Source organism: Dipodomys spectabilis, unplaced genomic scaffold (genome assembly GCF_019054845.1).
Source record: "Dipodomys spectabilis isolate Male_0828 unplaced genomic scaffold, ASM1905484v1 ptg000006l, whole genome shotgun sequence".
NCBI classification, from domain to species: domain Eukaryota; kingdom Metazoa; phylum Chordata; class Mammalia; order Rodentia; family Heteromyidae; genus Dipodomys; species Dipodomys spectabilis.
In genome coordinates, this window is record NW_024870683.1 from 1,521,408 (window position 1) to 1,533,830 (window position 12,423).

The window sequence follows — 12,423 nt, forward strand, 5'->3', positions numbered from 1 at the left end:
TGCCTACAGCTATTTTCAAAAATAAAGTAAATCTTATAAAGGGGATTTTAATTAATGAAGTTATAATAATACATCATCATTTCAAAAAAATGTATCTGTAATAAAAGTTCTGTAACTGATGCTAAGAAACTGAATACAAATGTACTTCATGACTTTCAATCACCTTAGTTTTGATGTAGGTGGATATTACCCAACTTTAGACAAATTTACAACTTTGAGTACTATTTATTATTATTTATATTTGCAAGCCCTAATATAATTTTTGTTTAAAGAATAATTTGTGTGTGTGTGCACACGTGTACGCGCACATGCACGCGCCAGAGCCTGGACAAGGTTCTTTTTTTTTTTTGTCGGTCGTGGGGCTGGACAAGGTTCTTTTTCACTCTAGGCTGGCACTCTAGCTCTTGAGCCACAGCTCTACTTCTAGGTGCTTTTGTGGTATGGTTAGTTGGAACTAAGAGTCAGCCCAGAGTGGCTCTGAATCTCAATCCTCAGATACAAGCTTCCTGATTAGCTGGAATTACAGGTGTGAGCCACATGCACCTAGCTTGGAATGGTTCTTTAATGTTGGCTTTCATAAGAGTAAACTCATTTACAATACTTCTGCCAAAGGAAAATTGTGATAACAAAATGTATTCCTACCCCCTCCACCCTGGGTAGGGAAAAGTCAGTTTTCAAATACTATTTTTGGTGACTAAGAAGCACCAAACAATATATGCTCATTTAATTTTGATCATTTTTAAGCTTTTTAATATTCTGTTTAGCTACAGCTAAAAAGACTCTGCTCCAAACTTACAAAATATTATTTTATAAAGCTATCAGCATAAGAGGTAGGATCAAAAGATTTACATACACAGTCTCAATATTTCAAGAAGAAATACCTGGACAAGACATTTTCATTTGTATGAGTGTGCTTCAAACTTTTTAGGGACAAAAGTTTAGGCCTTGCTTTACTCATTTTTATATCAAAAACAGTACATCTATTACTAAAGAAACAGTGCTCTGTAAATTTGGTACTTTCTGTTTACATTCAGAATTATCCAAAAATCCAAATGGTCTGAGGTCTCTGGAACACAATACTGTAGAAGGCATTCATAGATTCCATCTGTCCATTATTAGATTACATATGCCAAAATGTTGTAAATTGTACACCTGAAATGATTTATTATAAACAATATAAAAGTACTTGAAGGTCTTATAGGATCATCAGATCTTTTTACTGTTTAATTTTCATCATATTGACTCACTTTGGGGTGGGGGTGGGGGTGGCTTTAACTTAGGGCCTGTGCACTGTCCCTGAGCTTCTTTTGCTCAAGGCTAGCACTCTATCACTTGAGCCACATTGCCACTTCCGGCTTTTTCTGTTTATATGGTACTGAGGAATTGAACCCAGGGCTTCATGCATACTAGAAAAGCACTCTACCACTAAGCCACATTCCCAGCCCCGATACTCACTTGTTAAAGCATCATTTGCAAACATATAAATATATTTTCAAAGATAATTACTCTCATTATTAGTAGTAGAAAGTTTAGGGAGTTTCCTATCAATTATGACCCTCAAAGTACAGAATGTAAAACATAATTTTTTTTAATAAAGAAGTTATTTAACCCCAAATGTCTCATTCAAATTCCTTACAATTTCAATGTGGTCATGTTCTGTCCTTCTGAACCAAGCTTTCACACAGCCCTGACTCTGTGTAACAGTAATAATCATCAAACGGTAAATTATTCCCAAGAGCCCATAGCTCACACCTGTTATTCTAGCTACTCAGAAGGTTGAGATCTAGGGATTGTGGCTCAAAGCCAGCCTGTACACGAGCCTCTTAACCTCCAATTAATGAGCAAAAAGTCAGAAGTGGAGCTGTGGCTCAAGTGGTAAATCATTAGCCTTGAGCACAAAAGCTCAGGGACAGCTCCCAGGCCTTGAGTTCCAGCCCCAGAGGACACGGACACACACACACACACACACACACACACACACACACACACACACACACACACACACACACACACACACACACACACACACACACACACACACACACACACGTAAATTATCCTTATTCTTTTAAATAAAATCAAATTAGTACTGAGATAATACAAATAATGTGATTATTTTAATAAAGCTTTAGAATTCATTCTGAGAAAGTTAAAAAACTCAATAATTAGAAGTAATACACAATATGATTTACATGAACTAAGTAAGTGTTTTAACTTTACAAAGATACTATACTTAATACCACTTAATCATTTGAGCTTCATTACAGCCATAAAGGAAAAAAATTTGATGTACATATGACATAAGATTATTGATATCTCACAAGAAAAATGAAATAGATATAGCTGAGTGAAAATATTTAAACTTCAATTTAAAATAACAGTAATAAAAGTTTGAACTATGAAATATAAAAAGCATTGTAATCATAAGCAGTGTAGGAAAAAGCAAGCAAATAAGAGTTACTGTCCTTTTGGAAGAGAAATACTAAAATAACTTGATACAATTCGCAAAGAAACAAGAGATTATGATACATTCTTTCTATTAATTTTGCTCCTCCATTAAGGTAAATGAATGACCTCTAAAGTATCACATACCATTTACAGCACTTCAGAGAAAAGCAACACAAATGAAAAAATGAAGTGGACAGCATATGGGGAAAGATTAAAGGACTTTAAGATTTAAGGGAAAAGGTAGTAAAGAGTGCTGAGTTTTCTCAAGCATTCATCTCTTCCAGCTGATACTCCAACCAGCTATTTGCCAATGCTTGCCAATGCTGCTCACTATAGTCTCACCATTTCTCTTTTGTTTTCCTTCTATCTGCTGTTCTACCAACTTGTTTCACAGCCAAAACTCTGCTACCGAGTACTAAAGAGTTTAAATAGTCCATCTAGAATCAGTATCTAGACAGCAATATGAATCAATAACCACTCTAATACACCACTGAAACAAATGAATATATGAAATAATTGATTGGAGAAATATTTTTATATTATTCAATGAGCCATAGTTATGAACATGGGTTAAAATCACGAAGACAAGCCGGGCGCTGGTGGCTCACGCCTGTAATCCTAGCTACTCAGGAGGCTGAGATCTGAGGATCGCGGTTCAAAGCCAACCCAGGCAGGAGAGACTGCGAGACTCCTATCTCCAATAAAACCACCAGAAAACCGGAAGTGGCGCTGTAGCTCAAGTGGTAGAGTGCTTGCCTTGAGCTGAAGAGCTGAGGGACAGCGCCCAGGCCCAGAGTTCAAGCCCCACGACCGACCAAAAAAAAAAAAAACAAAGAATAAAATCACAAAGACAAAATATTTGGCATCTACACAGAACACTCCCAATTCTTAACACTGAAAGGAAGACAAACTATATCATACCAAATCACTTTAAAACTAGTATACTTTTTGTTGTTGCTGCTATTATTGATGTTGTTTTTATTTTTTGTCATTTTGGGAGGCAAAAGCAAGCATAGAAATGGAGGGAGAGAAGGTTAACAAATTAAATGATAGTATCCAATATACACTATGTAAAAAATGAACTAGGTAATTTATGGGCAGACATGAGAGAGGGAAGTGGAAGAAAGTGAAAAAAGGAGTGACAATGTTAAAAAGAATTGTACTCATTATCTGACTTTTGTAAACTTTATGTACAATTCCTTAATAATAACAATAGAATTATGCTTTTAAAAGTAATATACTTTGGTACAAATGAAAGTATACTATGAAATGGGAAAATTTTTAATGTAATACTTATATTTTTACTACTAATACCTATATTGATAACCAATTTTAATGCTTGAAAGCAGCATGGATCCTCTAAGTTATGTATCAGGGAAATATGCTAAGTCACAGATTTGATTTTTCTTAGATGTTTTATGTAGGATATCCAATGAAAGCAAACAAACATATATGAATTACTAATCACACTTCAAATATTTTGAGTTTAACAAGTTCAAAAGGACTTTCAAATTATACCAGCAATTTAAACCTTAAAAGTGCTTATAAAATATTTTAGTTGCTAATAGTTCAGCCTGACAAAAAACGATTCTTGTTTATAAAATAAGAGATTATCTAAGGTACCAGTGGCTCTCACCTGTAATCCTAGCTACTCAGGAGGCTGAGAACTGAGGATCACAGCTCAAAGTCAGCCCAGGCAGGAAAGACTGTGAAACTCTCATCGCCAAATAACCACAAGATAACCAGATGTAGAGCTGTGACTCATGTGGTAGAATGTTATCCTGAGCACAAAAGTCCAGGGACAGCACTCAAGCCCTGAATATAAGCCCCACAATTGACAAAAGAAGGAAGGAGGGAAGGAAGGAAGGCGGGAAGGAGGGAAGGAAGGAAGGAAGGAAGGAAGGAAGGAAGGAAGGAAGGAAGGAAGGAAGGAAGGAAGGAAGGAAGGAAGGGAGGAAGGAAGGAAGGAAGGAAGGAAGGAAGGAAGGAAGGGAAGGGAAGGGAAGGAAAGGAAAGGAAAGGAAAGGAGGGAGGGAGGGAGGGAGGGAGAGAGGGGAGGGGAGGGGAGGAGAGGGGAGAGGAGGGGGAAGGGAGAGAGGGGAGGGGAGGAGAGGAGAGGAGAGGAGAGGGGAGGGGAGGGGAGGAGAGGGGGGAGGGGAGGAAGATTGCCTAATTTTCGGAATGACAACATGCCTGTGAAACCTCTTGATAATGAATTATTATATTACATCAATGTCTGAATTTCTGCTAAAGATGGCACATATATATTATATATTCCCTTCCCTACCAAGAACCCACTGAAGAAACAGAGGGCTCCACGTTCATGACTTATCTAATCCTCATTTATCTCCCAAAAGCTCACTGCCAAATACTATTAACAAATTTAAGGATTAAATGTCCAACACATAAACTTTTGGGGAGACAAACCATAGTAACTAACTTCGGAGAACAGGGATATTTTCATCAGTGATAACGGACAATATACAATAATAAGAATAGGATCACAAAAAAGTAGAAATGTTATACTCTGTGCTTCCTCATGGGGGCACACAGCAGTGCTTCTAACTATTCTTGCCAAAAACTTCAAACTTGAATTTGTTCAAAACAGGTTCAAGTAAGTAAATAACTGGGGTTTTATTTTCTAGCAACATTTTAATTTAAGCTCAGGGTATCATAATTGCAAAGCAGGTATCCTACTCTTAGAGCCATGTCCCCAACTTTAAACTTATCAAGCCTGTAAATCTACTACTTTGCAGAAAACAAAAGAGACAAAGGAATAAACAGTTACAATCAAGGAAGTAAAAAAATTTTACAGAACAAAAAAACTCAGTCTCAAGAAATAAACTGCAGGGCTGGAAAGGTGGCTCAGCGGTAGAGCGCTTGCTTTGCATGCATGAGGCCCTGGGTTCGATTCCTCAGCACCATATAAGCAAAAAGAAAAAAAGCTGGAAGTGGCACTGTGGTTCAAGTGGTAGAGCACCTGCCTTGAGCTGAAGAGCTGAGGGACAGCACTCAGTCCCAGAGTTCAGGCCCCACAACCGGACCCAAAAAAAAATTTTTTTTAATTTAAAAAATTAAAAGAAATAAACTGCAAAGAAAAGACAACAGAGATACATATAGATGGATCTCTTATTTTGAAGAGTTACACACTACAGATGCTCCTCAACATACAATGTAGTTGTATACAGATGAACCTATCATAAGTTGAAAATACCATAAATTGAAAAGGCATTTAATATGTCTAACATATCAACCCTAAAAAGCTTAGCCTAGCCTGGTTTAAATATGCTCTGAACACTTATATTGGCTGGGCAGTACAAACAGCTCTATACTGGGCGTCACTATGTCCCTAGCCCTGGAAAAGGTCAAAATTCTGGATTCCAAGTATGGTTCCAGCCAGGCACCTGTAGTTCACACCTGTAATCCCTAGCTACTCAGGAGGCCAGACTCTGAGGATCACAGTTCACAGCCAAGCCTAAACAGAAAAGTCTATGACTTTTATCTCCAATTAATTACCAAAAAGCCAAAAGTAGAGCTATGGTTCAAGTAATAAGAGTGCTAGCTAGCTTTGAGCAAAAAAGCTCAGGGACAATAACCCAACCTTGGATTCAAGCTCTCCTCTCTCCTCTTTCTCCTCTCCCCCATCCCTTTCTCTGTCGTGTGTGCGCATGTGGATACACACACACAACCACACACACAGAGTATGGCTTTCTATTCTATACAAATTATTTTTAACACTATCACAGAATCAAACCACTGCAAATTGGGGACCATCTGTACTAAAATATTTATCAATTAACTGAATATATTTGGGATTTACTTTAAAGTAATCCAATGGTTCCAGATGCTGCTGGTTCATACCTGCAGAGGCAGGAGGATCATAAGTCAATATCAGAAAGGTAACAAGATCCCGTCTCAGAAACAAAAGGGCTACAGCATAGTTCAAATGCTAAAATGACTGCTTAGCCAGCACAAGGCCCAAGGTTTAATCCTTAGGACTGAATGTAAGGCAGAGGAATTTTTAGTTCAAAGCCAGCATGGACCACACAGTGAGTTCCAGTCCAATCTGGGAACATGGTAAGAAACTGTCTCAAAAAACCAAAGGGGGAGGACTTGTAGCTTGATCTAAGTTTGCTACTGATGTAGATGAATTGATACTTCAGATGTGGACAGACTAGATTAGAGGTGTTAAAACTCAAATTCACAATTGATTTCTATTTCTATTCCAAGATATACTGGAACTAAATGTAACAGAGCAACACAGCTCTGGTTGTCAAATGAAAGTGTCTCCTACAAGACAACAGTACAGGAAATGTGACATCAATTCCCAGTAAAATTCTAGGCTTATTAGTTTATAATCTCTGAAGAGGAAAAAAAGAAAAGAAAAAAGAAAGTAGGGGCTTAAACTCTGGGCCTGGGCGCTGTCCCTCAGCATTTCAACTCAAGGCTAATGCTCTACCACTTGAGTCACAGTGCCACTTCTGGCTTTTTCTGCTTATGTGGCGCTAAGGAATAGAACCAAGGACCTCATGCATACGAGGCAAGCACTCTACCACTGAGCCACCTTCCCAGCCGGAAAAAAAATATTTTAGTTCTGGAGATAACCTAGGCCAGGACCATTTACATGAAGCTAGGCTGTGCTCTACCATACAGCTTCAGTTTAATAAGGTCAATTTTGAAGCCGTCTAGGAAAAAACCAACTCATAAATTGAAGCCCAAAATAAAAATGCAGAAGACAACTAAATTGTTTATTTATTTGTTTACTTATTTATTTTTGTGCACCAGTCCCAGGGCTTGACCTCAGGGCCTCGGCTCTGTCCCTGAGCCTCTCTGTGCTCAAGGCTAGTACTCTACCACTTGAGCCACAGCGACACTTCTTTTTTTTTGAGTAGTTTATTGGAGATGACTCTCAGTTTCCTGCCCAGGCTGGCTTCAAACCACTGTCATCAGACCTCAGCCTCCTGAATAGCTTGGGTTACAGGCATAAGCCACTCATACCCAGCTAACTAGATCATTGTCAATAGAAAATGTATGCCTAACCAAAACAAAACTTTATATGTATATTTTATGTTCTGCATACCTCTAATAAGGAAGAATAATTTTCAAATGAAAAAGTAATAAATAGGATTCACAGTAAACTGTAGTAAATGGCTTGGAAACTTTGATCGTTTTATATAGCATATGATTACATTATGACTGGTTATACTTAATGACTATATTCAAATGAAAATGTTTCAAAGAACCATCAAATAACCTATAAGCTAAACAAAGCATCCTTTCTTTAATAGAAGTTTAAAATCTAGAGGTAACAGAAAAAAGTTTGAATATTTCACTTGGCTTCCATTGAACAATTTAAGATAATATCTATTAGTCATATACTGATGGCTCATGCCTGTTATCCTAGCTATTCAGGAAACTGATATCTTAAGATTGAGGTTCGAAGACAGATTGGACAGAAGAGGGCTTGAGACTCTTTTTCCCCAATTAATTATCAAAAAGCCAGAAGTGGAGCTGTGGCTCAAGTGGTAGAGTGCTAGCCTTTAGCATAAAAACTCAGGGACAGTACTCAGGCCAACTTCAAGCCTCAGTACTGGTACAAAATAAACAAAAATATTAATTTATATAGGTATGCACTCTTCCAAGTACAAACAATTTGCTAAGCACTAGTCTTTACAAATTTTTCCGGTTTGAAAGCCACTTTAAGACTGAGGCCAAACCTCAGAGTCCTGTTTGAATATGCTGTACAACAGCGCCACCAGGTGTTGGTGCATGCAACCTTTGTTGGAACACCACTGGCGATAGGAATTTCACTTAGAGGGCTGACAGCTCTGATAATTTGACATAAATGGATCCAAAATTTTTGGTCCAATGATAATTTTATCTTATGATTCCATTTTTATTCCTGGGGACCATGCAGAACAAATCACTCTTCTTTTGACAACCCTTCAAATATTGTAGAATAATGACTAGAAACTTCAACTCAATTTCTTTCTCCAATCTAAATATCTAAACTTAACTCAGTCATTTCTTAGTTTAAAGATTTTTTTTAATGACAATTTCCAAGACATAATATATTTATGTATTTTTACATCATAAATATTATAAATAATGTTAATTCTTATGTGTCAGTCATACTATACTGCTAGAGGGGAAAACACTGATGCCTTACTAATTTCTGAAATTTTTTAAAATTAGATGGAAGGTTGTTCATTGCTTAGCAAATATATTAAATATAAAACTATATGAGCCTAGCTACTCAGGAGGCTAAGATCTGAAAATCACAGTTCAAAGCCAGGCTAAGCAGAAAAGTCTGAGTTTTTTGGTTTTTTTGTCAGTCATGGGGCCTGAACTCCAGGCTGGGCACTGTCCCTCAGGTCTTCAGCTCAAGGCTAGCACTCTACCACTTAAGCCACAGCACCACTTCCCAGTTTTTCCTGCTTATGTGGTGCTGAGGAATAGAACCCAGGACCTCATGAATGGGATGTAAGCACTCTACCACCTAGCCACCTTCCCAGCCCCAAGTCTGAGATTCTTATCTCCAATTAACTACCAAAAAGCCAGAAGTGGTACTGTGGCTCAAGTGGTAGAGCACTAGCCTTGAGCAAAAGAAGCTCAGGGACAGTACATAGGCCCTGAGTTCACGCCCTGTGACTAGCACAAAATAAAAAAACAAAATGAAAATCCAATGCTACTTTATATTCTGGTCTTCTGAACAAAAAAGGTCATTTTAGTACTCAATAAGCTTCAACGAATTGTCTTAAATGGTCAAGCTATTTAAATGCCAATGCACTCACAGGACCATTTTACTCTGTTTTTATGAAGCTCATTGTGAGCAGAATAGCTAACTATGCAAGAAAAGTTAAAGAAACAGTATAACATTTTGAGAGTTCTGCGTGTTACAAATAACCATTTGTTCATTTAGAAAAAAGGGACTGAACCAGGCATTGGTGGCTCATGCCTGTAACCCTAGCTACTCAGGAGGCTGAGATCTGAGGACCATGGTTCAAAACCAGCCCAGGCAGGAAAGTCAATGAGATTCTTATCTCCAATTAATCACCTGAAAACCGGAAGTGGCACTGTGGCTCAAAGTGGTAGAGCAAAGAGCAAGAGCTCAGGGACAACACTCAGGCTCTGAGTTCAAGCCCTATAACTGACAAAAAAAAGAAAAAAGAAAAAAGGAATGATCTTTATTTAACTTGCTAAGATTTGTATTTCCTGACACCTCAGCATCTTGATAACTCCATACAAGTTACTTATTATCTGGTTCAGATTACAACTATGCTAGTATTTATATGAAAGATATTCTGCATAAACCTTCTGGATGAGTTATGTTTATCCCATTATGCAATGCTTACATATTAGTCATTTTATTATTGACTTACTCCCTTAATTTATGTAGAAGTTGAAACTTAATTTAAGCCTTTATTACAGGCTAAGAATAACTGATCATAAACTGCCATCAAAAGTGGCAAACTTTGTTATCAGTTTCTGGACCCTCTTTGCTCGATGCCATAGGTGTTACTGAGACTTGAGGTAATTAGTGTGAGATCCTTACTGTAGTTTACAGGTTTGAAAGCATTAAAGGCCTGGACTTATGACACTGGCATACTGTGAGGTTTTTTTCTTTGTACCTCCATGACTGGTTTCCAAATAATTAAAGGTGGGGCTGGGAAGGTGGCTCAGTGGTAGAGTGCTTGCCTTGCATGCAAGAGGCCCTGGGTTCGATTCCTCAGCACCACATAAGCAAAAAGAAAAAAGCTGGAAGTGGTGCTGTGGCTCAAGTGGTAGAACGCTAGCCTTGAGCTGAAGAGCTGAGGGACAGCGCCCAAGCCCAGAGTTCAGGCCCCACGACCAGAACCCACACACACACACCAAAAAAAACAAAAACCAAATAATTAAAGGTACCACAAGAAAATCACAGAAACTAAGCTGTTGACACTAGGAAGGGAATTCTATAAAACTCTTGAGTACCTTAACTCAAGAAAACTATCTTGCCTAAGAAGGCAGGTTTAGCTAACTTGTGCAATACAGTCTCTACTCCTTTTTCCATTGGAATGGGAATGACCTGACTCATTACAGTCTTTTATATCTTTTATATGACTTAAGTCTCTCCCCAGATGAAGTAACAGCATACTATCCATACCGCTTGATACAAAAACATTTAGAAACAAAAGAAACAGTGCTGTTTAATTATACATGAAGTATAGGAGGAATTATGTGATTAAGTTATATGAAAAAAGTGTTAATATTTAACATGCCAGTCAAACAAAATCTGAGTTGTGGAGTTGCTCAGAAGTAATCATAGTACATTTTGTCTGGCTATTTTTGAGACTAATATAAAAGAACTTCTGGAAAGCATAAATAATTCCCAAGACCATTAGAAATATTAATCTAGGGCTTTTTCCTTGTACATATAAATTATACATTTTTTACCTTATTAAGCATTAATAACAGACTACAGTTTTAAAAGTCTGTCGATCTGCTTCTCTTTCCTATGGTTAGTTTTATAAAAACTATCCTAAGACATCAAAGATTAGATGTATGCATAGCAGAAAACTCAATCCTCTTATTTGCAACAGATACTTGAAGCTTTGAATTAATTTTACAGGAAATGGGAAAATGTGAAGTGATATTTGAGTAGCTGTAAAAATAACTTCTTATACTCGAGTTTTTCCTAGTAGAGATGAGAACCAAAAGGCATATAAAAGATTATTCCTATTAATCTACAAGGCTAAGATAAATTTAAACTTAATACTTTATTTCTTCAAGAAAGAAATTAAATAAGGACAAAGTAAATATCTTGGGGGAAAAGGTTATCCTGTAAAAGTTACAGGCCTGTAACTTCCAGGACTTGGGAAGAATATGCAAAAGAATTGGAGCTTCAAGGCCAACCTGAGCTACAAAACACCCTGTCTCAAAAAGCAAACAAGCAAACAAAAACAAAAACAACAAAAGTTATTGGCTTTTTCCACCTATAACTCTAAGCTACTCAGTTAACATATACTTTAGTGCCTTATAGGTAAGACTATATAAGAGAAATTACTCAACTAAAACTGTTCAAGATTACAAAATCTTTCTGGTGATGCCTATAATCAACTAAGCATTACTAAGGTTCTTCCAGTAGCTAAGAAATAAAGGATAGATTCTTTCCTCTTTTTATTTTGGACCAAATAAATCACTCTGGTACTTTATCTGTAACTTTACCTGGTACTGTATCTGGAGTGGTATGGAACACTGTAAACTTACCATTGGCAAAAGGTAAAAACGGATTATGTATTTAAGCCATACCTTGTTTTAACTCCAAACATTCCAGCTGTTTATTTTCTCTCAGGGAAGAAGTAGAATCTATACAGGTATCTTGTCTGAGGAATAAAAATACATTAAGAAAATTTTAATGAAATATTTACTGCCCAAGTTCCTAGAAATAAGGGAGACACTTGGGAAAAAACAATGGATTCCTGTAAGCCCCAAGGTACAAGGTAGTACATTCTGAGACTCAGAAACATGTACTAAGTGTCAGCAGCGACAAACCAACTTAAGGAATATATTCCTTTGAAAAAATCAAGGGGTAAACCCAGAAGGAACATGGAGGCAATTTTCTTCTCCCTTCCAATACTCTGCAGGGTAGTTAATGGGAGAAATCACCACTCACAGCAGTATGCAATAATTTTTCAAGTTCCACTGTTAAATTTAATGGGAATTTGGAATTTCAAATTACATTATATTCGTCTAATTTCATACCTCAAATGCTTTGATGTCTACAGTAGTTGAAAATACATATTTTATATTCAATATACTATATAATCAAAGTACATGTGTTAAATGTATTATAAAAAAGTTTCAATTCACCAAGTTCAGAAACAGAAAACTAAACTGATGACTTCTTAAGACAGCATCATACCACTTAAGACAGCATTGCACACCTTAATATTGATTCTACAAATAGCTTTTCAGCAAAAAAAAAAGTCAATAAAC

The 12,423-nt window shown here is 37.0% G+C and overlaps 1 protein-coding gene across 3 annotated transcripts in view; it reads right to left on the reverse strand.

The window, feature by feature from the left end:
- Caap1 (caspase activity and apoptosis inhibitor 1) overlaps positions 1–12,423 on the reverse strand; it is a 48,599-nt gene that overhangs the window by 17,218 nt on the left and 18,958 nt on the right. For all 3 annotated transcript variants that reach the window (XR_006150167.1, XM_042696824.1, XM_042696811.1), the window contains one exon: positions 11,737–11,810. Coding sequence is in view for 2 of the 3 variants with exons in the window: in XM_042696824.1 (XP_042552758.1) it covers positions 11,737–11,810 (74 nt within the window). In the remaining variant the exon portion in view is untranslated. The remainder of the gene's footprint in view (positions 1–11,736; positions 11,811–12,423) is intronic.